Here is a 23,657-nt window from a genome sequence, read left to right as displayed (position 1 = left end):
TGAAAATTTTTGTTGTCTCTGTGAAGCAGTAAATTGTAAGTTCATGTTTCGTGTTTCTAGTATATAATTGATTTTCATCTAATTAAAATACGCTTCTTCTAATCCTTGCGCTTATTTATAATAGTGTCTGAATTATTTGCTTCCTGTATTTCACGATTTGCAATATTTCCATTAACGTGTGTTTTAGTGGCGATGTATATATTCGGCTTGAACGGCTTCTGAAGATGTCCTGGAGTCGGTGTCGGCCGGCTTTGAACAATCGAATGACTGGATGTCTAAACACAACAGTATTTGAAATAGCTTGTTACTATCCTTTTAATGAGGTAATTTATCTGGACAGCCCCAAGGTCAGCATAAACAGGTACGAAACTGCATGGCATTGAAATATGATACACTGCATAATTTACGGTCACGACGAATTCCGATTTCCAACTGAACCGGCCGCAGTCTACTATACACAACCCACAGGATCATTGTTAGAAGGTAACATTGTACGGTAGAAATGTTATAATATTTATATGATCAGAATATACAGTATTTACCGCTGTAATTAATTAATTGCTGATTATTCCAAATTCAAATGCTATTATAATTTACAAACCTGACTACTTGATGGAAGTAATACATAACAAAATAATATGCACGAAATCGCTACATTCAGTACGAATTTACCCAACAGAGGCCCGGCGCTACCTTTTTTTGCAAATTAAACGTACCTCTACTTGTACAAGTAGAACCCCAGCGTCAACTTTAATAATTCATTAACTGTTAATAAGGAATGAAAGGGATTTAGCAGCGAATGGGATTCAGCGCTAAGAAACCGCTTACTAATTAGCTAATTACTAATTTTAAATTTATCCTGAAATCTCACTCAACCATCAATCAGTCCAGCAGCCGCCTATAACTTTAACGATGGGAGTACATAATACTAAATGTAGCAAAAATATATAGATATGTAGCAAAAATGTAAAGTTTGAGTGCAAAGTACAGTACTAGTACCCTTTTTTGGCCAGGGGCTTCAACCGCCTGCGATGGCTGTTACAGTGCCAGGCTAGCCGTAGCGAACTGGCAACTGCGAATCAAGTTCAGTCGTAAATTTTTGAATACCCATTTGTCAAATTCACACTCGTAGCACGGGTTCCGTAGGCATGCAGCACTTTTTAACAGTTACAATAGCTGTTTCGGAATAAAAACACTTCCTGAAAATAGTTTTTGTCTGGATGGAATAATATTTTACGCGGGCTTTAAAGATGTTCACACCTACCAAGTCTGTTACCCGCTCGTTCCGTGCGGAAACACGGAGTCGTGCCAAAGATGATCTGAAAAAAATTCGCATGGCCATTGACCGTGTGCGAAAATGGTGCGTGATTTCGCTTCTCGAGGGTTTTTGTTATCAACGTTGTTTAGAAATGCAGTGACGTTTTCAGGGAGAAGAAATGGGTGACAATAAAGGATACAACGCTGCGCGTTTACAAATGGGTTCCCATAGTTGGTACGGCTTACAAGTTACGATTGATGTTTTCATGGTTTTGTTGTTTTACGGAGGCTTGTACTTATAACTTATTATCTTCTACTTTCTAGTAATGATAATAATCGCTTAATAGTAATATATTTAACTTATAACCTTGTTCCTTATTAATCATTAGTGCAAAATGATTCGCGCCCTACAGATCTACGTGCATGGTTGGTGACTTGGCGTTAAATGTGCGCTGGTAAAATATGAATTATGTTTTTAGATCAGCCTAGTGCAGCAAAGGATAACCATACTTTGCGGAATGACGCTGGATCGGTATCATTTGCTACAGACGGTCAGCCTGTGAGTAATGGCGAAGAGCCAGGAGCGAGCGAAGCTTCTCAAACTCTTAAGGATCTCCCAGGTTCTATCGGCGTTGCAAGTGAACTCACATCCGAAGGTAAAGCCATGAATTAAAAAAAACTATACTAGTTCATTGTGAGTAAAAGAAATGGTTTCGAATTGACTATAAATTGACTACTTTTTCGCTTAGAAGCATAGATGGCTCTTATAAGCAGTTAGGTCCGAGTTGATTGTAAAAGTGCTTTACTGCCTTTTAAATTTAAGCTTTTTTGTATTTATATCACTTACATGCCTTGCCGTAGTTGTTGTAAGTTGCATACAGAGTAAGTAAATTATTCTTAATTATTATTGCAATAATTACTTAATTTTTTGCACCGTTCTCCTTGCTGCTGTTATATATACTTCTAGTCCTCCTAACGTGAAATTTGTACGTGCTGTCATAACAGATTATGCAGTAAAAATTAATATGCTAAATACTGTAAATTCGTTGCTCATTGCAAGGAGCATTGGTTTACGTTTTGTTAAGCATTGGTTTACGTTTTGTGAGCACTCGTATTTGCAGTTTGCATTATCGCTAGTTAGCGTTTTAAGACGAAAACGTTTTCAGTTTTCAAAAACTTCAGTTTAGTGCGTAGTAGACCTTGTAATTCAGATTGAATGAGTTTGATTTTTTTATATTTAGCCGAAGCCAATGGCATTGCCCAGCCTGTACAGACAGAATCGCTTGACATTTTTCCAGTAATGTCTTCTGATGCGGACGCGCCGGAAATTCAGTCCCTAACATCCCACGGTAAGAAAACTAACAGAACCGTCGATGCAGAAGATAGTGCTAATGTGTAAGAGAATTTAAAAATAACTTACAAGTTAGCGGTGGTCAGTTCATGAGCTGGCTGGCGGTTCGGGATTCGTACTGACCATTGCAAATTGGTTATGTGATTTATTTCGGAATGGGATTTTCGCTATCTTATATTGATTTGATTTGATTTATTTTCGAGCAGAAACCCTTAAACGGGCTCTCTTACATATCCTTATCCGTTGAAGAGCTTCGAATATGCTAGGCTAGTCAAGTCATCACAATTCGTTAAACACCAGTAATACGTGCTGGAGACATTAAAACTGAGTGCCGGCTCGTGTCAGATGACAGACTGTTGCTTTAGGATCCAGTGGATGGAATCAAAGGCGAACTTCCGGCGAGATTGATGAAATGCCTGCTAAAAGAGCAAAACTTGACATGGGAAACGAGAGCGATAAAGGTCCGGTGTGAGCTGTGCTGTACCTCCAAGTCTGTTACGATCCGTCTTGGTTCTCTATTGGGACGAAATGCTGTATGCCAGATCTCCGAAGTCATAACCGTACCGCTGTTTTTGTATCGGCATACATCAGCCGTTTGGTGACGGGTTGTATGCCGTTTACTTTGTGGTAAAGTGTTTAATCTTCGAATTTTCGTTTTTTACCTCTTTACATTGCTTTTTGATATGTGGTTTTACTTTTTACACACTACTGTAGAATTGAGCTTGCGATTTTAATCTTCGTGCTTTGCATTCGTAGAATTTTGTATGTGCACGTTCTTTTTCCTTTGCAGTTGCACTTTAAAATTTTTCAACTGCTTGCTGTAAAAAATCCAGTCTGCGGTTTGCAGGATTATGTTACGGTCAGTACTCTGTTCTGCTTTGCAGGCTACGCGTACAGTAATGCAGTTATATGGCTTATATGTAGTTACTAGAGGCTTTGAGCAGAAAACACCATAACCATACCTTAACCATACCTTATCGTGTAGTTGGACGACCGCCATCGAGGTAGCAGTGTACAAAGTACTCAGCGAAGGCGCATAGTTGACTCTGGGTCCCTTCAGATTTAATTTGTTTTCTCGCACTGCGTGAAACGAACTCTTTCCAAAAAATTACATTTACATTCAAAAATGTTTTCTCTATTCAAAAAGTGTATATCTGGGGAAGTTAAATTGGGCAGGTGTTAAGGAGAGCCTTTGAAAGTCCATCACCATACGACGCGTTTGTATGGTATTCACACTTACCATACGCTCGCACTTAACCATATAGTATGGTTAAATGTATGGCTATGGTTAAGTGGAGCAGTTGCTCAAAGTAACTGTAATAGTAATACAGTTATGTGGCGTACAGTTATGCGGCTTATAAGTACTTGTAAGCCGCATAACGATGTCATCTTAAAATATACTTATTATTATAACTTGCGCCCAGCTTGTCCTTTCATTCTCACTCTAAACTAAACGATTTAGATAGAAACGTATGCGGTTGTTGATACGTCGTTGAGGTCATTCTTCAGTTCATCAGATTGCTAGGCAGGTTCTGCGCTTTTGGTGTCACCGGAAGCGCTAATTAAACATTAAGGAACTAGCCTTGTGAGTTCCATACGAAAAAGTTGCAGTATCCAGTTAGTACAACACATACCAACTATGCCTGTGCACAATTGTGTAACGATGGGAACTGTCCGGCAACTCTTGTACGAAGCTGAAGTGCTAAAAGACATAGCACCTCTATCTAAGAAAAGGTAAACTTGCACAAAGTAAGCGCGGTGTTTGATCTGAAATAAACATTCTATAGAAGATATGATTGGTTGGAATATCATTAAATCTAAAACGCTCAGGATTTCGATTTTTATGCGTAAACATCAATAAGTATTCACCCAATCTTTATACTGTAGCTAATATTTTTGTAGGTGACCTTCTCGCTCAAAATTAACAGAAGTAACCGAATCCATGCCTGCGATGAACACCACACTCAGTGTTTCTCCCCACCAATCAACGATACAAAATCTTCGAGATCTGAATTATTTTGGCTCTGATTCTTTCAAACACTGGAAATCTGGATATAAAAAGGATTTCCGTTTATACCAGGAAAATGAATTAGAATCAACGGGACTAAACGGGCTGCGGAAGGCAGCCGAGGTTATAATCAGAGAGCCGAACGGCCCAGCCAGCACTACAGAAAGTCGAACAGCCTTTGTAGATCAAGCGCCTTCCGTCCGTGACAGAAACACTGTCTCGCATTCCAAGAGCGTAGAATCGAACCCAAAAGTCTTCCACGAAGACACTCGCCTTGTAGATTTTGAAACAACATCCACCCAGGCTTTTCCGGCATTGGAAATTCATCCGCGAAAGCCGGTAGATAAAATCGCCATGCTCGAACAAATAAAAAGCTTTTCTCTCGCTGACAGACCAGTGGAAAAGCTAACAGCGAAAAACGTCATGGAATTTCCTAATTATACTCATGTCAGTGCAGGAAAGACCCGATTTATAAATCTTCCGCGATGTAATTCCGCGATTTAATTACTTACTGTACTAGGTAGTTACTTGTAGTAGTTACTAATTATTAGAAGCTTTGGGTAGACTCTCCGCCTAACTATAAACATACGCTTAACGGTCTTAACCATATTGTTAACTGCTTTATGGTCGTTGTGTAATAAGTTTAATTGTACGGTGCATTTTACTCTGGTTCATTTAAACTTTGTTATTACTGTTTGATGTTTTGTTTTATGTGGTGCCTAGAATTTTAATCATAGTTATTGCAGGCGGCATTGAAAATGTCTTCAAAGAGCAACCGAAATCAAAATTCAATGCTACGACCACGGTTACCGATACGTACCCCGTTTATAGTGCCCAAGATTATTCAGATGCTAAAGGAGCTGCGGCAGTACCAAACTTCACAGTACGTACTGAATTACACAGATGGAACAGTTTTGTCTGAATTACTGTACATCGCTGTCCAACTTCTGTGTACAAGGAGAACGGATTTTTGCAGCCGAAGTCCGCTTTGCTTCCACTAACTAACGAGTCTACCGGAAATACTCGGTCCCGAGCTGACCATCGTCCATTTTCCCTTAGTCAAATGCTGTTGGCCAAAAGCGATCCAGTGAAGCAGCAGCATCGTGATTTGGCCGAGCTGTATCACATGGACGAGCGTCTGACAGATCACACTGTAACCAGCCATGCGGAACACGTTTGTTATCCTGGAAATGTGCAAATGATGGATAAAAACGGCAAAATGGACTATAAACATAAATATGGCGATATTGTTGGACAGGATTTGAAGATTGAAGAAAAATTCTTGCCGAAACATTTGCACCAACAGTCAATGACCATCGACAGTTTTCCCAGGGTAAAATAATTATTGCAGTTGCTGTTGCAAACATACATATGTTCATACTCACACTGAAATCACAACTGAAATCACAATCTTAATTTCAAATTACCCTGGGAATTAAACAGCTGATAGTGATGTGCGATTTTGCAGTGGAGTCATGAACACTATCGGCGACCAAAACGAAATTTTGGTTCATTCGTTAGCGCGCTTCCTCCAGGGCTGGAAAATGACCCAGCCGTGGTCACTACGGAGCACCGCGAATCCATGGTCCCGCACAGCGTGGACCGCACACAGGCGATTCGCCCTCCTCCAAGCCGTATTGTAGACGCGATTCCTTTCGGAGGTAACTAATAAGCATTCCTCCCTTACCATTGTTAATTCGGAAAATGGATCAATATAGTTGGAGCCGGCCAGAACAACTAATTGATTATTCGTTAAAAATTATCAGCATAATTCGTTGATTTACGTAAGTATCTAATTGTAGCTCCTATGATGACAAACGAAACAGTTTTCCAGCAGTCCTACAAGCAGTTGCCGCTGCCGGATCAAAGCAGAATTCACAAGGTCTTTTTTATACTCGTACGAATTTTGGTTACACGGAAGCAGCAGACCGCCGCTTTAGTTTGCAAAGTGTTTTGCGATAACGCCTCAATGAACGAGCGCTTATTACTGTAGAACATGCAGGCAACCAGCATTGTCGAAGCCAAACACGGTCTGGATTACCGAACTACAGCTGGGACATCTTTTGTGCCATTTTCCGCCGACCCACCTCATCCATTCGTTCCAGAAAAGGACAGGAATCCTATTCTGAATGATGGGAGCTCGTGGAGAAAATTATCGCCTTTCTATCCCGAATTACAAGACAACGTGTAATATGTACATAAAATTACGAAGATTGATGTCGACATGACGTGGCTGATTGCCTCATGTTCCCGGTCTTCCCATGACATCTGTATAGCGGCAGCGACATTTCGCACGTGTTTCAGGTTTCAGAAATTGATAATTCAGGTTAACACGGTTTACGAACACCATAATTATCGTGTCAGGGGCGCCAGTTTTATGGTCGGTCACTCACGACTTCTTTGTTATAGTTTTTCCAACATTCTCGTGTGGAAGTACAAAATTACTCGTACGTGTGCAGAGAATGCACTGCACAGTGCACACAAAGCGACGGTATACAATTTCACAAAAATACGCTCTTGGCCTCTTACAAAACGCAGGAAAGTGGCAATTGTTTAACAAAATTTGTAAACTATGGGTAGATAGTTTTCGTGGCCTAATTGTATTTAACACAGACAACAACATTGTTATACTAACAATTAACAGCCGACAATAGTGATAGTGACCGGCGCGGTTCCTCGGTTACCGAAAGGATCGGTAGCGGTGGCCGCAAGAGAAAACGTTCCACCGCCTCGAACTGCAGTAATGGTACGGATTTCTCCCGAACTGGAATCAATATAAAACTGGTTGCTCGTACTTAATCCGTAGTCCATCGAATCCTGTCGTGAATTTGTCGCCTAAAAGTGAGTAAAATTATATTTGTGCACGGTCTGCAGCAGTGATGCAATTAACTCTTTCTAGCGCTCCAAGTTGACGTACCCGGACAACGCAAACGCGGGCCGAATCCGTCGAACAGGAGGCGGAACACTGATAACTAGACTGATTGAACACTGGTCCTCCACCAATGGCCACCGCGTTATTGAGGGGATTAGCGTTGACGGTATTTGTTCCGATCACTCCCGTGTTCGAAATTGTATTAACACCGGGGCTGGAAATTGTATTGACGCCGGTATTCGACGTCAATATGGGCGCACCCGAACAACTGGCGGTGACCGTGGCGGTGGTCGTCGCGGTCTGGCCACTGGTGCTCAGTGCGTTAATTGTCAAGGGATACGTTCCCGTGGGCGGTACGGAAATTAGGCCAACTTGGCCGGTCCCAGGATTGATGCCAAAGTACTGCGAGCCGGTCAGAGTATAGGAAACTTGGCCACCGCCCGGCACATTTGCTGCGACTGAACCGATAACAGACCCAGCAGTGCACGTGGAAAGTGGGAAACTGTACGATGATTGAGAAAATGTTGGTGCACCACCTGTTAACAATTGTCATTTATGATTTATCTCATTCAAAATTAAAATTGTCTCCTTTAAGGCATTTAGTTTTGTAGTTTAACTACGTAATGTTTTATCAGTTTATCAGCATTGTTCGCTATAGTTATTAGTTATTACCTTGTAATTTCTGGGGTCGTAATAATCAACAGAAAATGCAAAAGCAAAATATATCTGCACAAGCAAAAAATTTTGTAAATTTGTAAATTTTTTGTAAATTTTTTGTACGAGTACATCTGCCCTTAATTCAATCCGCGATGGTATACGGCCGTATACGGCAAACAGCTACTCTAGGCAGGTAAGGTAATTGATGATTTGAATCTAACGATACTACAATGACGTGACTTATTTTTCCAATACGTACGCTCATCACGTAGCTATTACCTGAGCCAGTAATCACCAATTGCTGACCATTGCACGTCGGACTGATAATAACATTAGCAGTTCCGGACTGACCGGATGTTGATATAGCGGATACAGTCAATGTCGATGGCACACCAGGCGACAATTGAGTCGCAGCATTTATAATACCGGAAGAAGGATTGATGATGTATTGTCCGTTATTGCCGCTGTTGATTGTATACGTTACAGTTGTGCCAGCCGGAACATTGGCTGTCACCTGACCAACTTGTGCACCGGGTGTGCATGCGCCGGCGCTGAAGCTGTAGGACGACTGCGAAAACAACCCGCTCGTGCTTCCGGTAATGCCGATAGTTCCGGTACTGGTGCCTGAACAAGTGATGGCAATGTTGACCGGGACAGATGCTGTATAGCCACTGGCCTGCGCGCGGACCGTCAGTTGTTGGGAATATCCCGAAGGCGGTGTGCCGATAAGCGAAATGCTTCCGCTCTGTGGACTTATGGCGAAGTATGGATTGGTCCCGCCATTGGCAGCATCAATGGAGTACACCGGGATACCGTATGGCGACTGGGCCGTAACTGATCCAACCGCCGTGCCCGATGTACACGAGGTGACGGTAAATGAATAAAAGGGCTGGACGAAAGTCGGCACGGTGCCACCGATCCCCAGACCGATGCCCGGGAATATACCGGTGCCGATGCCGGTTCCGGTGCACAGCGTGTTGATGGTAACCAGTGTGCTGGCACTCTGACCGCTGCTGGACACGGCAGTTACCTGTATAGTCTGCACACCGGAAGGGGGAGTGGTTATGGCCGTAATTTGCCCAGTTGTGGGATTCACGCTGAAGTATGGGCTTGTTCCGGTGTACGTAACCAGTCCGGTGGCGGAAGTGGCGACGACTTGACCGATTGGGTACCTAGTATTATTTTGTCAACTTAAAGATTAAGAAACGATTTTTTTGGAAATAAGAAATTAAATTTACCCCGCTGTGCATACTGTGGCGGTGAAAGAATATACAGCCTGCTGGAAGACCGGAGCAGTTCCACTGATGATGCCCGTACTAGTGCAACCGGTGATAGATATTGTTGCGGTAGCTGGGATGCCGCTGGTTGAAATTGCTTGCACCTGGAAAGAAAGTTTTAATTTCGATAAAAAATGACAGCATGCAGCATGTCACAAGGATCCACACCGTGAGTGTTTGGGCGATTCCCGCAGGTGGCACCGCGATGATTGTAATCACTCCGGTAGTGGGATTGACGGAATAATAGGGGTTTGTGGGAAATACTAGATATGTTACCGGAAACGAAGATATGGCTTGAATTTGCCCCACTGTACCACCGACAGTACAAGTAGCCGCTGTAAACGAATAGAACGGTTGCGTAAAAACTGGTGCTCCCGTTCCGATGCCGGTTCCACTGCAGACTGACGAGATCAGCACCATAGCCGTGGCGGTCTGACCGGTGCTGGAGATGGCTTGTACGGTCAGCGTTTGTGTTCCTAGACTGGTCGTGGACAGCGATGTGATCTGTCCTGTGGTTGGATTGATAGTAAACAGACCGTTACCGGTTGGTAGCGTATAGGTCACCGTGCCGCCCGTTGTCGAAAAGGCGCTGACGGCTCCGATTATGGAACCCGGTATGCATGTTGTCTGCGTAAAGGTGTACGACGGTTGGGAGAAGGTCAGCCCGGTGGTTCCCGTCCCGGAGCAGGTGGTGGACACCGTTACGGGGACTGTACCGGTGGTACCAGTGGAGCCGGTTGCTGTGACGGAGAAGGTCTGCGTCCCCGTGGGAGGAATGGCAATAAGCGTGATTAATCCGCTAGTTGGATTGACCGAAAAATAACTGTTTCCACTTGGTATGGTGTACGTGTACGTCACACCGGTCGTTGTCGTGGCCGGCGTTATTGTTCCCACAGTGGCGCCCACGGCACACGTTGATGCCGTAAAGGTATACGAAGTTTGGGAAAATATGCCGGATGCGGACGTTCCGGGCCCGGTCACCGGGAGGATGTTTAAGCGCACGGCAGCCTCGCAGTACTATACATTAGTATACAATTTTGAAAACACTCACCTGATGATTTCACATTTTGTAGTAATGACAAAATTAATGATATTTTTCAGAAAGAATTTAACACTCGTAGCATCGCTTACATTTGCCGGTGTGCCCGTTTCTGAAGCCCGAATTCGGAACTCTAGTGCTGATCGGGTAAATCTCCGGGACAGCTGCAACGCTGTAGTGATGTCACCAGTGGTAGGATTGATCTGAAACGATCTTAATGAGGTATCCGGTATCGACCATGTTAAAGGTATTCCAGCTGTGTCTGTGGCCGATGCCCTTAGTATGAATGTTCCAGGTTGCGCGGTTTCCACAACGGCACCAGTGTAAAGGGGTTGCCCACAAACAACCGGCTGCGATTGCCGCTTTCGAATCTAAAATTTTAATGAAATCGCTTTTAATACAGTACATGTAATATTTTATCATAGCAAGCAACATGTACAAGCATATGAGCCTTTTAAAAATTATACACTATTCAGTGCGTTACATATAAATAAATTCCGTAAACGTCAGGATCATCTAATTGTAACAAAAACTGTAAAGATTGCTGCAATCAGCGATCAGTATTACACATATAGATCAGTATTTCACATATACATGTACAGTGTACCTCATGTGCGCCAGTGGATGAGATACAAAAAGCAATTAATGCCCAAATAAATCTGTATAATCCAAATGTCAATCTGGTTGTAAGATCCATTATTTTGTGTAACAGTTAAAATGACCACAAAATGTTATCGACGACACTGACTATCGTGTCATATAATACTACGGCAATATCGCTACTGGCAGCTAGTATTTATTAATTTCAACATACTTCTTCCAGCAGCGCACTGCGAAATTCATCATAGCTTATATACGAAATTTCTCGTCTCAGCCGTTTAATTCATTTGAAACCTTAAGATAAGTTTCATAATTCACCGGATATGATAAATAAACGTTAACGGATAATTTTGCAGACTCTGAACTTTTCAATTTTTCGGGCAGTTTTTAGTTTATTCGGTTTGATCATACGTCTCTGCAGTTTATTTAACAGATGCTTACCAGTTAGCTTAGCCACCCAGTAACTGTGTAAATACAATATACGCTGACAATGGTCCAGATCTACTCTGCATTTTGCAGTCAACCAGTAAGCTAAATAAATAAGTAAACAATAGGAAACTTGTAGCATTCATTGTGCGGATGTACAATAAGCGTTTCTGTTGTAGCTCGTAAATTACGATAATAGAAGAAATTCGGTAATTCTACGAATATAACTATGCATTTGAACGTGATTCCATGATTTTCAGCAACCTGTTAATAGATATTCGCTTTTCAAAAATACTGTAATATTACTGCAAATACTGTTAGCATTACTGCAAACAGACTTCGAAACACTAAAATACGTATTCCGGTATCCCCTGACTGATTGTGAGATAATTCCCACGCCCTGAACCGCGAAGCCGAGGCCTGCGTATGCGATGTCAGTTAGCTTAAAGATCAATAAAATTATAGTTTATTACTGTGTTTTAACTAATACGAAGAACATATTATGTGATTTTCTTCATCAGAAATTGCCTATATGCGTTCAAGTGAATTGTGTCATATTATCGCTTAATCCGAACAACGTGACCGGACAATTAACCAAAATCGTTATTGACACGCTCTGCACGCATTTCCATGGCACGCACAGCGCTCCCGTGTAGTCGTTTGATGCCGGTTTATATCATTCTACCTTCCGCAACTCCACGATCTTACTGTCGCGAACATAGTGCATATCTTTCCATTTCGATCCTTTTTTGAATGTCCACACAAAATGGACAATTTAACCGCGAAGCCGCTGTCCCCCTTTGCACAGAACAGTTCCACCAGCTCTTACTCACTGTACGGATACGCTCTTACCATTGTCTTTGTGCCTATTTGCTGTATCGGCGTGGCTAGTAGTATCACGATCATCCTGATTTCCTCCCATGTCTCTACGCAGCATCGTCCCAGCAACGCGATGCTGATTAACCTAGCCGTGGTGACATTGTTTGTCTGCGGCATTGTCTTGCCGCTGCTGATCTACATGAGTTTTCTGGACAGGGTTAGCAATCCCGATTGTATATTGTGTCAAAGCGTGGCGTTCCTCTCGTACGCGTCATGGTGCGTGTCGGCCTACGCACACGCCGTGTTGTCGGTGGATCGGGCCTTCTCCGTGGGTCATCTGGGCCGGAGCAAGACCTATCAGCAGAATATCTGGCTGAACATCACCCTCATCTGGCTCACATGGTGGATATCGTTTTCTTTGTTCGTCTTCCCGTTATTCCGCATCGGTGGGCAGTATGGCTATTCGTTTCTCATGCGCCGCTGCAGTCTCGTTCAGGTGACCTCGCTAGCGTACCAGATGAGCTTCCTGGTGTTTGCCGTTATTGTCCCGTTCGCGGTGGTGTGCGGATGTTATGGCTACGTGGTGTGGCGCATTAAAAGGTCACAGCAGAAAATTAGCGGGCAGAGAATGGTGCGGCTGAGCACCACCACCTCGACGGAGCCGTTTGGAAAGGACATGGTGCGGTACGCGCGACAGAAGGCACAGAAAATGCGATCGGAGTTACGCATAACGAAGTACTGTATTCGCAAGATTGCCTACCTACAGCCGCCTACACTATAATTTTTAGAATACATATCTTGTTACATACATGTCATAAATTGTGGTTTTATAGAATTTAATTCGTGACATAGCATTTCTGGACTGATAACTAATTCTTGGCTCCCTTAATTCAGGGCTACGGCTACCACATCCGCTGTCTTCTTTGTCTGTTTTCTTCCTGGATCGTCCTTTGGTTTTGGAGCACCGCTTCTTCAGAGCCTCCCTCGCGGTATTTTTCCAGGAGCCTTGCTTGCCATGGCTTTTGCAGGTACTTTTTACGTTAGCTCAAATAATTTAGTAGCAACAAACGAGGCATTTGTTTTTTATTTAAACATAACGATTACAGCGAATACTTGTCATTTAAATTCGAACTGCTGTTCGCATTTTATTGTTTTACGTACGTATTTTAAATTCAAGTTTCCAGCATAAACGCGGCGTTTGCCGATATCGACTTATGCACATTACATGGCTAAATACTTATTCAGGTCTGTCTAAAAATTTATAATGTATTACGAGGTACTCGCTTCAGTAGAAATGTGGTGCATAGCACTAGTGCTGCAGTACTAGATAAATTGGCAATAGATAGTACCTTATAATTATTACCTTATTATTATTATATTACTATTACCTTATTAGAGAAATAATTTGAAATTACGTATTATTTCACTCTTAAACGGAACCGTTTTGAGTTTATTTTCCTTGAATAGGTTGTGGGCTGTGCCCTTTGGTGTATGTAAGCGCAAATCCCGATACTAGAAGAGATGTTGCTCGACTCGTTGGCAAAATTTTTTACGGTCGTCATGTTTCAAGCGTCGCCACTGTCAGCGAAGCGGATAAGCACCTGAATGTCAATCTACCGATACAATCTTACAGTTATGACCTTTCTCAGGCCAGTTCCAGAATGTCCGGAAATTGTTTCCAGGAACTGGCGGTTCCACGCTCACAAGTTCGAGCACAGACGATATGATTTGCTTTGATCCATTTCCGTCCCGACATGACATAGTCTTTTGCAGCAGTATATCTGTGAGCTACGAGTACCTAAAGTTCTACAATAACTGTATTGCGGTGACTCTCAGATCGCTACATCGCAGCCTCGCAGAACGGTCCAAAAGCCATAAAAATGGCAAGCGGTCTGAATCAGACCCATTCTTCCCTGCAAACCATCTTCTGTGACGATCCTGCAGCACGGTCCAAATCGCCTTTTTCAACCGGTAGGTATTTGTGTCCTGCAGCTCCCTGCTCCCTTTCAAAAAAGACACAGGGAAGGGCAGGTGTCCTGCAGCTCCCTGCTCCCTTTCAAAAAAGTCACAGAGAATGGCAGGCCAGTTACCCTTTGCTCTACACGCGCTTTTAGCGGTTATTGTACATCAGATCTGGTGGTGCTGATGTGCTAAACGCCTGCTATGTACTTTGCATATTCGCAAGCTTCTTTCAAAACGCAGCCTTTTCGGATCAGCCGGCGGAGAGCTGAGATGTAGCGGTATGCTGAGATGTAGCGATCTGAGAGTCACCGCAATACAGTTAATATTTTATATTCCGTTATCACTAAAGTGGTACAAGTGCTGTAGACTACGGCGGTGCTGGTGCTGTAGAGACTACAGAGTTGCAGAGATGCGTGATGGTGATGTTGTCGGTAAAAACTAACTTACGGACTTAAAACAATCGTGTCATTTCAGAATTCAGACCGATATTTCGTTTCTTCATTTCATTTTGAACGCTGTCCTCCTGACTTTGCCATTTTAACGAACTTTTATAAAAAAAATACTATAGATACACGAGTATTATTATTCATGCATATAATACGATACATATGCATACCCGTATAGTAGGTATACTTCATAGAACCTAACTAGGCTTCGCATGTACGAATTATATTCTTTTTTCTCATGTCAAGTTAAATCTACTCATTTTGCATCACAAGCTCTTCTTGAGATTCAAAAATTATTAAGATCTGTTTGTTTACACGTTTGGAAGAAGGTTATTCGATGATATTAAGGAGGAAACACCTTTGCCCAGGTCGACCTTGAAGGAAGCGTGAAAAGAAAAAGATCCAGGATCAGTGACCTATAAAATGCAAAGAACAATTTTTATAAATCAATAAAGTACTCATTACACCTGTACATTTAAAGCTGCTGTGCTTTGGTAATACAGTAATACTAATACTGTGAATGCGGCAACTGTAAAGTGTACACGTGGCAAGTCAGTTTGTTACAATAAGCAGTATATTGCTGTAGAGCTACTGCGTTGCTAAAAATTGTTTATCAAAACAAGCGCAGGGCATTCACGGTATACGTACTAATTAAATGACTGACTGCGCCCTGTAATTATTTAATGGATACTAGGTTGATTCAAATTACCACATCACTAGCACTACCCTACCGTTTCTGGTGTCTGTATTGCAAACTGTATACGAGTACCAAGTACGAATGAACAGTAAACAAAGGCAAGCTAATGCGAATAAAGCACGCACCATGACATCCGGCACTTCCTCCTGTATCCAGCTAACGAACGCTTTGACTTTGGTATAATACTGAAAATTCCATTTCGCCAATCCGCATTCCTCCATTCCGTCGGGGAAGATGGCGAAACTTGTCACACCCCCCTGATAATACGTGCTCTGCTCGCTGTTGTAACACACCACCGGGCCACCGCTGTCCCCGAAACAGGGCGCATGGCTGAGATTGGATGCGGAGCAGGTCAGCATTTTCGCTGGGAAGTCAGTATTGAAGAAGGACGAACAGACGTCATCCCCGGCATGATGACATTCAGCTTCATAAGGTCACGCACTTTCTGATCCTGACACGGTGACGACGGCTTAGTCGGCACCTGGCAGCCGAAACCGCTAACGGTGCACTTCTCACCGGGTGCCGGTTCGGAATTCTGCAGACAGATCCGGCACACGCATGGGTTGCGGAAATCGATGCTGCGATCCAGTTCGAGAATGGCGATATCGCTGGACACCCATTCGCTAGTGTCGTTGCCCAGGAAGTAGTCCGGATGAACGATAACCCGCCGAACAGAGCGCAGTTCTTGACAGTCTTTCAGTGGGAACTGCACAGGAGACTGAGTAGCCTGTTGAAAAATCGGCACGTAATTATGCAATATTTTTTGCGGAGCAAATAGTTCACGGAAGCAAACAAAAATAATACTACTAACTAAATGGTCGGCAGTGTCTCACACATATATCTGTACAGTTCCATGAATTTTTAGTTTGCAACATTGTCAGTAATCATGATGCTTACCCCAAGGACAACACGCACACTACGAGGATCTTTAGCTTTCGTCGTTCCCGCTCTAAAATGTGCAGATGTTTTCTAAGCATAATAGATTCTATTAGTTTGATCTCCGATAAAATCGCACCATATTAGCAGTCTGACAATAGCGTAGTCTCCCTCCAGCAATTTTTATTCGATAACATTCACAGTATAATTACTCAGATATTTGTACTTACCGAGACCTAGGTAATTCTTATAATTTGTTAGCCTTTTGCAATTTCTTCGTTATTCGCAAATTAAGCGAAAATAACTAGTGAGAAATTTTGATGTATGATTGTTGCAGTTGATTGCTATATTGCACTTTAATCTAAATGTTTATTAGTATCATATATCTAACATAAGTAAATATTTCGTGTATTTTATCTGTTGTATGTAAAACTGATGCAGATTGGCGTGAAAAGTGGTGATAAACAATATACCTAACCTCTACTCTACTGATTGTGTGCGTTGCCCCGTGTACGTACATTGTCACGCAGTGTGCCGCTGTCAAAATATGCTGATCCGAAATGATGCTCCCTCCACAGCCTGTGGAAACCAGGACCTGCCAGCAGATCTGATTAAGTGGCACGGTTGCACCACCGACGATGGTTTCCGCCGGAAACAGTTTGGATATGGAGGAGAGATTACCGCCGGGCAGCATGATGGTGCCCTGTTTCGATCTGATCTCATCGTCGTCGGTAATGATTTCCGGTATGGTATGATCGCTCATCATGGGAAAACCGGTCGTCAGAATCTTCGTCTTCAGGGATTTGGCTTCTTTCTTGACGCGCAGCGCATCTTGTGCCTGTTTATCCGGGCTCTGATTGGCCAGAGCAAACGGATCGACTTCGTTGGTGCCGGGTATGCCGCATTTCGGTCCACTTCCGTCCATTACCGTATCCGTCAGGGCGACTGCCGCGGTTAAGACAGCTTCGTTAAGGTTGCAGGGGACGTTAGGATCCTGGAGAAGTTGCGGGCAGGACATCAGACTGGCGAAAATGCTGGGCATTCGGGAACAGTCGGTAGACCAACTTCCCAGCGCTACCAGTGTGTGCCGGCCGTCTGAGAGCAAAACAATTGAACATCAAAAATACTCGTAATTGTCACAGAGTTTTCTTTACATGATCCTTGCGAAAATCCGTCGAAAATTGTTCTTAGTCTCTCAAGTAAAAGTTACTGTACCGACGATGCAGGTCAAAGGAGCACCACCGTCGTTCGTGCAAATTCCTCCCCGTTGGATATCGCCAGCACACACGGATGAGTCGGCTAATTTAAATCTTTTGGATCCTGACAGTTGACTTCCGAGCAACACTTCACATCGGTCTCGTCTCACAAACTAAAGGTCACGATAGTCACTGCCAGTTTTTTTCAGGTTTTATAAGAATGCATTCAGTACCAAAATCAGGTAACACTATAATAATAGTTAGTAATAAGCACCAAATGCTAAGCATACGAGTACTGTTGCATCCATTACAATGTCATCTACTTAATACCCATCGCCGCGCTTAAGCAATCTATTCGTACAGATATGCATACCTTCAAATAATATATAATGTACTTGTATTGCACATTGTGCAGCAAACGTACATTTAGACATATTGTACACATTAAAAACCTTTTATTACATAAGAAGGTTGCAGTTTTATATTGCTGTCGATGACATTGTTGCAGAAAACCACCTACATCGATAGTCGATTTTGTAAGTTGCAAGGAACCTTGTCCTCCTTCTGAAATTGAAAATACAACAATTTAAAACTGTGCCGAAACCAGATAAGTAAACGAAGCAGGTGTCAGCACAGGAGCTCTGGCATCGGATCGGAAGCAATGTATTTTCAGTTTATCATTCAAAAGCCTTTTTAGTTTTTGTGAGTACATAACACTTAAGAGCTAACAAGCTAATAATTACCTCGTGTTGCGCCAAAACCGGCCACCCAGCATGTTACCATAGAGGAACTGGACACTGTCCGGTCCAATGTACATGCACGACAAGTGCAGTCATTGCTGCGGATCTTCCCTTTAACCTTCAGTATGGCGAAATCCTTATCCAGCGTATCGGGATCGTAGGAATCTGGGATGATCAGGTCTGCCACAGCGAAATTCTGACTACAACCGTCATTGACATTCCGCATGCCAGGCGATGCGTCGGTGATTCCTGTCTGGATGAGTATTTGGCCGGTATCGGACAACAGACGGTCGACACAGTGGGCGACAGTGATAACATGAGTGGAATTTAAAACAGCGCCGGCACACAAATAAGTAAATGGAATTCCTAACGTGGCGTTGCCTTTGTCGAATATGGCAGCCTAAGCAAACAGACCCTGTTATGTGTCAACTAGCATAAAACGGTAAAAACAATTTTAAGGAATTTCAAAGTTCACAGCTTCGCTTGCTTTGCACGCGGGCGTATATTTTTATAGTTCGATTTCTGCACCAACCATGCTGTGCTTCCTAATATTTTTGATAGTTGCAAATTTCAGTAACGTTAATTGTTAATTATTACAAAAATGCTTAATTAGTTCATTCCAGCTAAGGATCGTTTGGTCGCAAACGCTCGCACCAAGACAATTTGTAAACATAATAAGCTAATCCGTCAATACGTACATCTTTCAATTGCGCGTGCCATAAAATTAATGATTAAGCATATCTAAATTTGCTTCTCTCAGAGCAATGCTCGTCGGCACCAATACTAAAATTTAACGTGACAGCAAAAATGAATAATTAATAGTAGTAAGTAAAGTATCAGTGAACCTGTACAGAGATACTTACAATCCAACAAACATCACCCGGATCAACTGGGTTTCCGTCGAAAATTCTGGCGAAACGCCGTATGTTCGATTCGCCACCGGATGTGAAGAGATTGCGGTTGAAGTTGCTACCATGCCCGCATGGTGCATCATCGACCGAAGTACTTTTCAGTAGTCTGTTCATGGCAACTTTACCGTGGAACCGTCTTCCGCTGCGTAAACAGCACCACTGATCCGCCTTACACTCCCGGGACTGTTGGGCAATGGCCATTCGACCGACGCACTGCGACTGCAGTTTATCTGCATCCAAACAAAACCCTGCCCCATTTTCTTCTGACGCTCGGCAGGGAGCTTCGCGCTTTTCTGTTAAAGTTTTAAATTAATACTCCCTAATATTACAAGATGTGGTGCGTTTAAATTTGTAATCCACTTCATGTGGTAGCTCGGGAAGACCTTATTGCGCTATGGCAAATATGTTCCCGCCGAAATTCAAGAGATTTGGACGCGGTAACGTGGTTTGAGTACTTCTCGTAAATGAGCGGATATTATTGTTGCACCACTGAACTTTGAATTCGAGTCTTCGACTATTGCTAGTTGAACCATTTGGGCAAATTAAATTTTGGTTTTTATGCGTTAATTTTATTCGTCAATACTAGTATTTTTACGCACATTGTATTTCGTACTCTAGGTTATAGCTTTCTGCGCAACTTGATAAGATATAGATATACAACTGTACCTTTGCTTTTCTAGCAGTACAAAAATAAAAACTTAATTCATTGTTTGGAATATAAACAACATCAAAATTCATATAATGTAAGTATAAAATTCTTAAGCTTATCGTTCAAATCATATCTATATAATTACAAATTTCGCCGCATTTACGTTAGAAAAAAATGTTTTAAACGATACTGTAACATCATTTTCGATGCGCAAGCGACTGTGGTACTTTGATATCACCGACTTACAAAAGTTTTTTATTTCAAAACCGGTTATGAGAAGGATTATTTTACCTCTAGTAGAGTGCGCGTGGACTAATTCCAAGTTCAACAACTGCAACAACAACAGGGACACGAAAACAATCACAGAACAACGTATCAAAAAGTCGACCGGGCGGTGCATTCGACAGGGAAATTTTTTCATTTAATTAAAAGCTGCAGAATCTCAGCTGTCTAACATACTTGTGCAATCTACAATGCCAGAATGCACGCCACGCACAAGTGAGGTCAACAATTAAACGCAACATTTACTCATAACAAAGCACGAACAAAACACAGATAGCCCACTCGATTGATGCTCATCCGAACGCAGACGCCGATACCAACAATTAAACTTCCGTTTTTTGCTAGTTGTCTTGTCTTTCGCCCCAGTTGTAGTCGAACCATCCGTTGACAATATTATTATGATAATTATGTAACTGGCACGTGTTGAGCCGCGCGCAACTTCAACGCAATTAGCGGATCCGTTTAATTTGCTCAATTAGCGCAGCCCAGAGGTAAAACAATGATACGATAAACGAATCAGAAAACGGCATATAATTTTCCATACAAAATTATTAAGATCAACGAAACTGTCGAATCACAAAACTGCTTGCGATGCAAAATTAATGATATATGCTTTAATTTCCAGCCAGTCCTTGGCCGGAAACGGTAGGTGTGTTATTGTGCGACTGCAGCATAGTCTCATTCCTTTGGTCCGATTTCGTGGTCAGTATTTTGCAAAAAAACACCACATAAACGATGCCAAATAATGTAGCGATTAGTACGACGCAATATAAACATGTCATAGCCATGGTCATCGCAAAAGTACTCTTTTTCACATCGTAGTTTTTTGGATCTTGACCTTTTTCGGCAATATCTCCCAGATCATACAGAAACCACGATAAGAAAGCTATCATGGATAAGCAGAGAATCACGGTCAGGCTGCTCAACATCAAATACACTCTTCGGAACAAACAACCATAGGAAACTGGAGTGGCATTAGCAGGAAGTCGCTTGTTTTGCATATACTCCACTCTGAAATGCATGAAATTCGATATGCCCGTAGCCACTACGATAATTCCGATCCAAATACCCGGGACAAAGCTGCGCGAATAAGGACACAGAGATGTGGTGTAATCTGCAAAATAAGCAAATAATATAAAAATATAAAAACTTAAAGCGGATGTTTAAACAGTTGCAAAAATAAAAATGTAATTAAATCTAACAATAAATAAAACAAATTTCGAGATAAAATATATAAATTTTATCGGATTTTAGGAACTGATTCTGTGATTATTACAGTATTATTAATTTTAAACTGTGATTTTATTGCTCATTGTTTCGGTTGTTAGTATTTTTTTAGTCACGAAGGAGTTTTCTGTACGATTAAACTTGCAAGCACGAAAAACCGAAAAGTGATCGTAAAGATTATGCTGGTTTATTCCTGTTAAATGGATTTTGCAAGATACGCACCCGTCTTATCTAGATTTACATACTTGACCGACTTAAAGAGTACACAAGTAGAACCATTTTAGACACTTATACAATACATACATTCTGAACTGCTTCTGAATTCGCATCATGCAAAGTCTTTATGATAACTTTTAGTTTACGCTATGCGTGCAAAAAAAGGTTGGGCTTGGCATTGCTTTTATCAGACATATTTCGTCTTCCGGTCCTTCAAAAGTTCTAATTTTTTGGTTAAAACTTGAAAACCTCATTAGTCGTACCTAACTAAAACTGTAGCAAACTTTGTGTACAAAATTAATTTTAGCCCGCCAGATCCGTTTTATACCGCCGTTTGACCAAACAGTCAGTATACAGAGAGCAACAGGTGCAGTGGTAATTCGGTATTGGTAATTCGGTATAAACGGTATAGGTATTGGTAATTCGGTATATTGGTAATTCGGTATTCGGTATAGGTATTGGTAATTCGGTATAAACTTACGAAAAACAAGTACGGGTAGTGCTTGTACTACTTTAGAGGCAAATGTTTTAGAAGGCATTAAAAACTACACCCAGAATTTTAAGCGGGGAACCTTTAAAAAAAGTAGAGACACGAAATCACAAGACCTAACACCTCGATCAGGATTCGAAATATAGATTGACATGTACATATGTAGGTTTACGAAGTATATTAGCAGTGGTTAACGACTTACTGGCAATCTCCAACAGGATCAGAATAATTCCTGCACAGATTTGCGTACCAGCAACACATTTTTTAACGTCGACAATGCAACGCGCAAAACAGTTGCTGCCATTGGAAGACATGGAACTGTTCTCTTGATCGTTGGGGTCCGCCGTTGCATCCATAGTCTGAATAACGGAGGATTTTGCTGATATGCACAGCACACTACTCAGAGTACAAATTTAATAAATCCCAGACCTGTGATAGTAAATTTTAAACAGAGGAATAACTAAGGCTTTCGCGTAGCATGATAATACGTATATATTTATGAACAGATACTGTACGGCTAACATCGAATGCTATGCTCAGTGGTCACTATTAAAGCGGCGTTTACAAGTACACAAACCAATTAACTACACAAGTCCCGTACTTGTACAGACATTAATCATGTTGCCTTACCTGTATGGAATCCATTACAGTATGTAGTTGTACGACAGAATGAATGAATAAACTGGCTTAGAACATTCGGATCATAACTGATAAATCCATAGCGGCATTAATAATATTCAAAGAATTTCGGTGCTTCACCTTGGTGAAGTGGAAGGCTCACAACTTGGGAGCGGGCATCGTGATATAGAAAGAGTATGATGAATACAAATGAGTCTGATGAATACTTGTACAAATAATTTGTAGACCGAAACTGACGCGCAACTAGGTATATGTCCGCACTCAACGCAGTAAGTTAAGCAAACCGAACTCACTGATTGTTGGCACGAAGAATTACTGCACCCTGCTTAAGATGTACCGGTACAGCATTATTTTATCGCACAACTTGATCGAAAGATATATAATTCCATGTGATTAAACTGTACCGTGAAAATTACTAGTGTAGTACTCTGTGTGATGAGTCTGATGACCAGATACATACAAAATTACAAATATCAGAACTTTTTTAATTAGCTTTAATGAGCCGGAAGATGATACTTAAGTATAATCCATAGACAAAACATTATTGTGTTCTATATTGTACGTAGTCTATGGTCAAAACCTTTGTAAACAAGTCCGCTTATATTTATATGGACCACAGTCCACGGTATCATTACTGTACCATATACCAATCTTACAAGAAACAGTTTCGGCTTCGCCTCAGACTTTATCACAAATATAAAGTACTGCAGTGTATAAGTATAATCGAGGCTCACGCTCAAAGCGGAATAAATTCTTTTTCGGGTGTTTTCCAGTCCCAACATTCACTTTACCGTTAACAATACTGCGACACCAACACAAAGCGGTTGCATAAGATTCTGTGCTACTGTGCTAGTAGGAAAACTACTCTTCCACGAAGTAAGATACGTATAATATAGATATAATATATAGATTATAGTCTAGGTACATTGTACAATACAGGTACTGTACAGACTAAGACAGTGCCTGCTCCGAAGTAGTACTTACTGCTAGCAAACGTTTGGACATATTACTGCGTACAAA

At 41.9% G+C, this 23,657-nt stretch overlaps 5 protein-coding genes across 7 annotated transcripts; 3 read left to right on the top strand and 2 right to left on the bottom strand.

The window, feature by feature from the left end:
- Window positions 1–1,085: 1,085 nt before the first annotated feature.
- LOC129587774 (B-cell CLL/lymphoma 7 protein family member B-like) lies at window positions 1,086–3,447 on the top strand. The gene is made up of 5 exons (XM_055481684.1): window positions 1,086–1,360; window positions 1,428–1,492; window positions 1,737–1,913; window positions 2,499–2,606; window positions 2,974–3,447. The coding sequence occupies exons 1-5, from the start codon at window positions 1,251–1,253 to the stop codon at window positions 3,078–3,080; spliced, it is 567 nt and encodes a 188-aa protein (XP_055337659.1). The 5' UTR covers window positions 1,086–1,250; the 3' UTR covers window positions 3,081–3,447.
- Window positions 3,448–3,970: 523 nt separating this feature from the next.
- Window positions 3,971–8,048, top strand: LOC129583428 (uncharacterized). 3 transcript variants are annotated; one of them, XM_055475226.1, is made up of 8 exons: window positions 3,971–4,342; window positions 4,511–5,103; window positions 5,363–5,499; window positions 5,593–5,949; window positions 6,085–6,277; window positions 6,419–6,513; window positions 6,610–7,457; window positions 7,516–8,048. In XM_055475226.1, the coding sequence occupies exons 2-7, from the start codon at window positions 4,551–4,553 to the stop codon at window positions 6,805–6,807; spliced, it is 1,533 nt and encodes a 510-aa protein (XP_055331201.1). In that variant the 5' UTR covers window positions 3,971–4,342; window positions 4,511–4,550; the 3' UTR covers window positions 6,808–7,457; window positions 7,516–8,048. The 3 variants fall into 3 exon arrangements, with proteins under 3 accessions (XP_055331201.1, XP_055331209.1, XP_055331215.1); XM_055475234.1 differs by lacking the exon at window positions 3,971–4,342 and adding an exon at window positions 4,348–4,357; XM_055475240.1 differs by lacking the exon at window positions 3,971–4,342 and having other exon boundaries at window positions 4,368–5,103; window positions 6,419–6,498; window positions 7,516–8,045.
- Window positions 6,988–11,213, bottom strand: LOC129583412 (mucin-2-like). The gene is made up of 7 exons (XM_055475202.1): window positions 11,069–11,213; window positions 10,554–10,832; window positions 9,591–10,439; window positions 9,384–9,526; window positions 8,425–9,317; window positions 7,534–8,024; window positions 6,988–7,451 (listed from the first exon to the last, which is right to left on the bottom strand). Exons 1-7 carry the CDS (start codon window positions 11,156–11,158, stop codon window positions 7,254–7,256), a joined length of 2,943 nt encoding a protein of 980 aa, XP_055331177.1. The 5' UTR covers window positions 11,159–11,213; the 3' UTR covers window positions 6,988–7,253.
- Window positions 11,214–12,253: 1,040 nt separating this feature from the next.
- LOC129589365 (G-protein coupled receptor moody-like) lies at window positions 12,254–14,531 on the top strand. Its single transcript, XM_055484100.1, has 3 exons — window positions 12,254–13,041; window positions 13,201–13,334; window positions 13,774–14,531. The coding sequence occupies exons 1-3, from the start codon at window positions 12,254–12,256 to the stop codon at window positions 14,031–14,033; spliced, it is 1,182 nt and encodes a 393-aa protein (XP_055340075.1). The 3' UTR covers window positions 14,034–14,531.
- Window positions 14,532–15,629: 1,098 nt separating this feature from the next.
- On the bottom strand, window positions 15,630–20,684 carry LOC129583420 (transmembrane protease serine 9-like). The gene is made up of 8 exons (XM_055475213.1): window positions 20,075–20,684; window positions 19,087–19,427; window positions 18,227–18,623; window positions 18,004–18,047; window positions 17,503–17,656; window positions 16,806–17,382; window positions 16,309–16,360; window positions 15,630–16,138 (listed from the first exon to the last, which is right to left on the bottom strand). The coding sequence occupies exons 1-8, from the start codon at window positions 20,202–20,204 to the stop codon at window positions 15,764–15,766; spliced, it is 2,070 nt and encodes a 689-aa protein (XP_055331188.1). The 5' UTR covers window positions 20,205–20,684; the 3' UTR covers window positions 15,630–15,763.
- Between the last annotated feature and the right edge of the window lie 2,973 nt (window positions 20,685–23,657).

The sequence above is a fragment of the Paramacrobiotus metropolitanus genome, unplaced genomic scaffold (genome assembly GCF_019649055.1).
Source record: "Paramacrobiotus metropolitanus isolate TYO unplaced genomic scaffold, Prichtersi_v1.0 Parri_scaffold0000002, whole genome shotgun sequence".
Taxonomy (NCBI): domain Eukaryota; kingdom Metazoa; phylum Tardigrada; class Eutardigrada; order Parachela; family Macrobiotidae; genus Paramacrobiotus; species Paramacrobiotus metropolitanus.
This window is presented reverse-complemented; position numbering and strand designations above follow the sequence as displayed.

Excerpts from the sequence above, each read along its gene's own strand:
- LOC129587774 (XM_055481684.1), top strand. The coding sequence starts at position 1,251 with ATGTTCACACCTACCAAGTCTGTTACCCGCTCGTTCCGTGCGGAAACA. Across the intron at positions 1,361-1,427 it reads ATTGACCGTGTGCGAAAATG|GGAGAAGAAATGGGTGACAA; the intron begins GTGCGTGATTTC and ends TGACGTTTTCAG. Across the intron at positions 1,914-2,498 it reads AAGTGAACTCACATCCGAAG|CCGAAGCCAATGGCATTGCC; the intron begins GTAAAGCCATGA and ends TTTTATATTTAG.
- LOC129583420 (XM_055475213.1), bottom strand. The coding sequence starts at position 20,204 with ATGAAAAAATTTCCCTGTCGAATGCACCGCCCGGTCGACTTTTTGATA. Across the intron at positions 19,428-20,074 it reads CCACGCGCACTCTACTAGAG|AAAAGCGCGAAGCTCCCTGC; the intron begins GTAAAATAATCC and ends AAACTTTAACAG. Across the intron at positions 17,383-17,502 it reads TCCTTTGACCTGCATCGTCG|ACGGCCGGCACACACTGGTA; the intron begins GTACAGTAACTT and ends TTTTGCTCTCAG.
- LOC129589365 (XM_055484100.1), top strand. The coding sequence starts at position 12,254 with ATGGACAATTTAACCGCGAAGCCGCTGTCCCCCTTTGCACAGAACAGT. Across the intron at positions 13,042-13,200 it reads TCGGAGTTACGCATAACGAA|GGCTACGGCTACCACATCCG; the intron begins GTACTGTATTCG and ends CCCTTAATTCAG. Across the intron at positions 13,335-13,773 it reads GCTTGCCATGGCTTTTGCAG|GTTGTGGGCTGTGCCCTTTG; the intron begins GTACTTTTTACG and ends TTCCTTGAATAG.
- LOC129583412 (XM_055475202.1), bottom strand. The coding sequence starts at position 11,158 with ATGGATCTTACAACCAGATTGACATTTGGATTATACAGATTTATTTGG. Across the intron at positions 10,440-10,553 it reads AAACGGGCACACCGGCAAAT|TACTGCGAGGCTGCCGTGCG; the intron begins GTAAGCGATGCT and ends ACTAATGTATAG. Across the intron at positions 7,452-7,533 it reads CCCGCGTTTGCGTTGTCCGG|GCGACAAATTCACGACAGGA; the intron begins GTACGTCAACTT and ends ACTCACTTTTAG.
- LOC129583428 (XM_055475226.1), top strand. The coding sequence starts at position 4,551 with ATGCCTGCGATGAACACCACACTCAGTGTTTCTCCCCACCAATCAACG. Across the intron at positions 5,950-6,084 it reads CCATCGACAGTTTTCCCAGG|TGGAGTCATGAACACTATCG; the intron begins GTAAAATAATTA and ends GCGATTTTGCAG. Across the intron at positions 6,278-6,418 it reads AGACGCGATTCCTTTCGGAG|CTCCTATGATGACAAACGAA; the intron begins GTAACTAATAAG and ends ATCTAATTGTAG.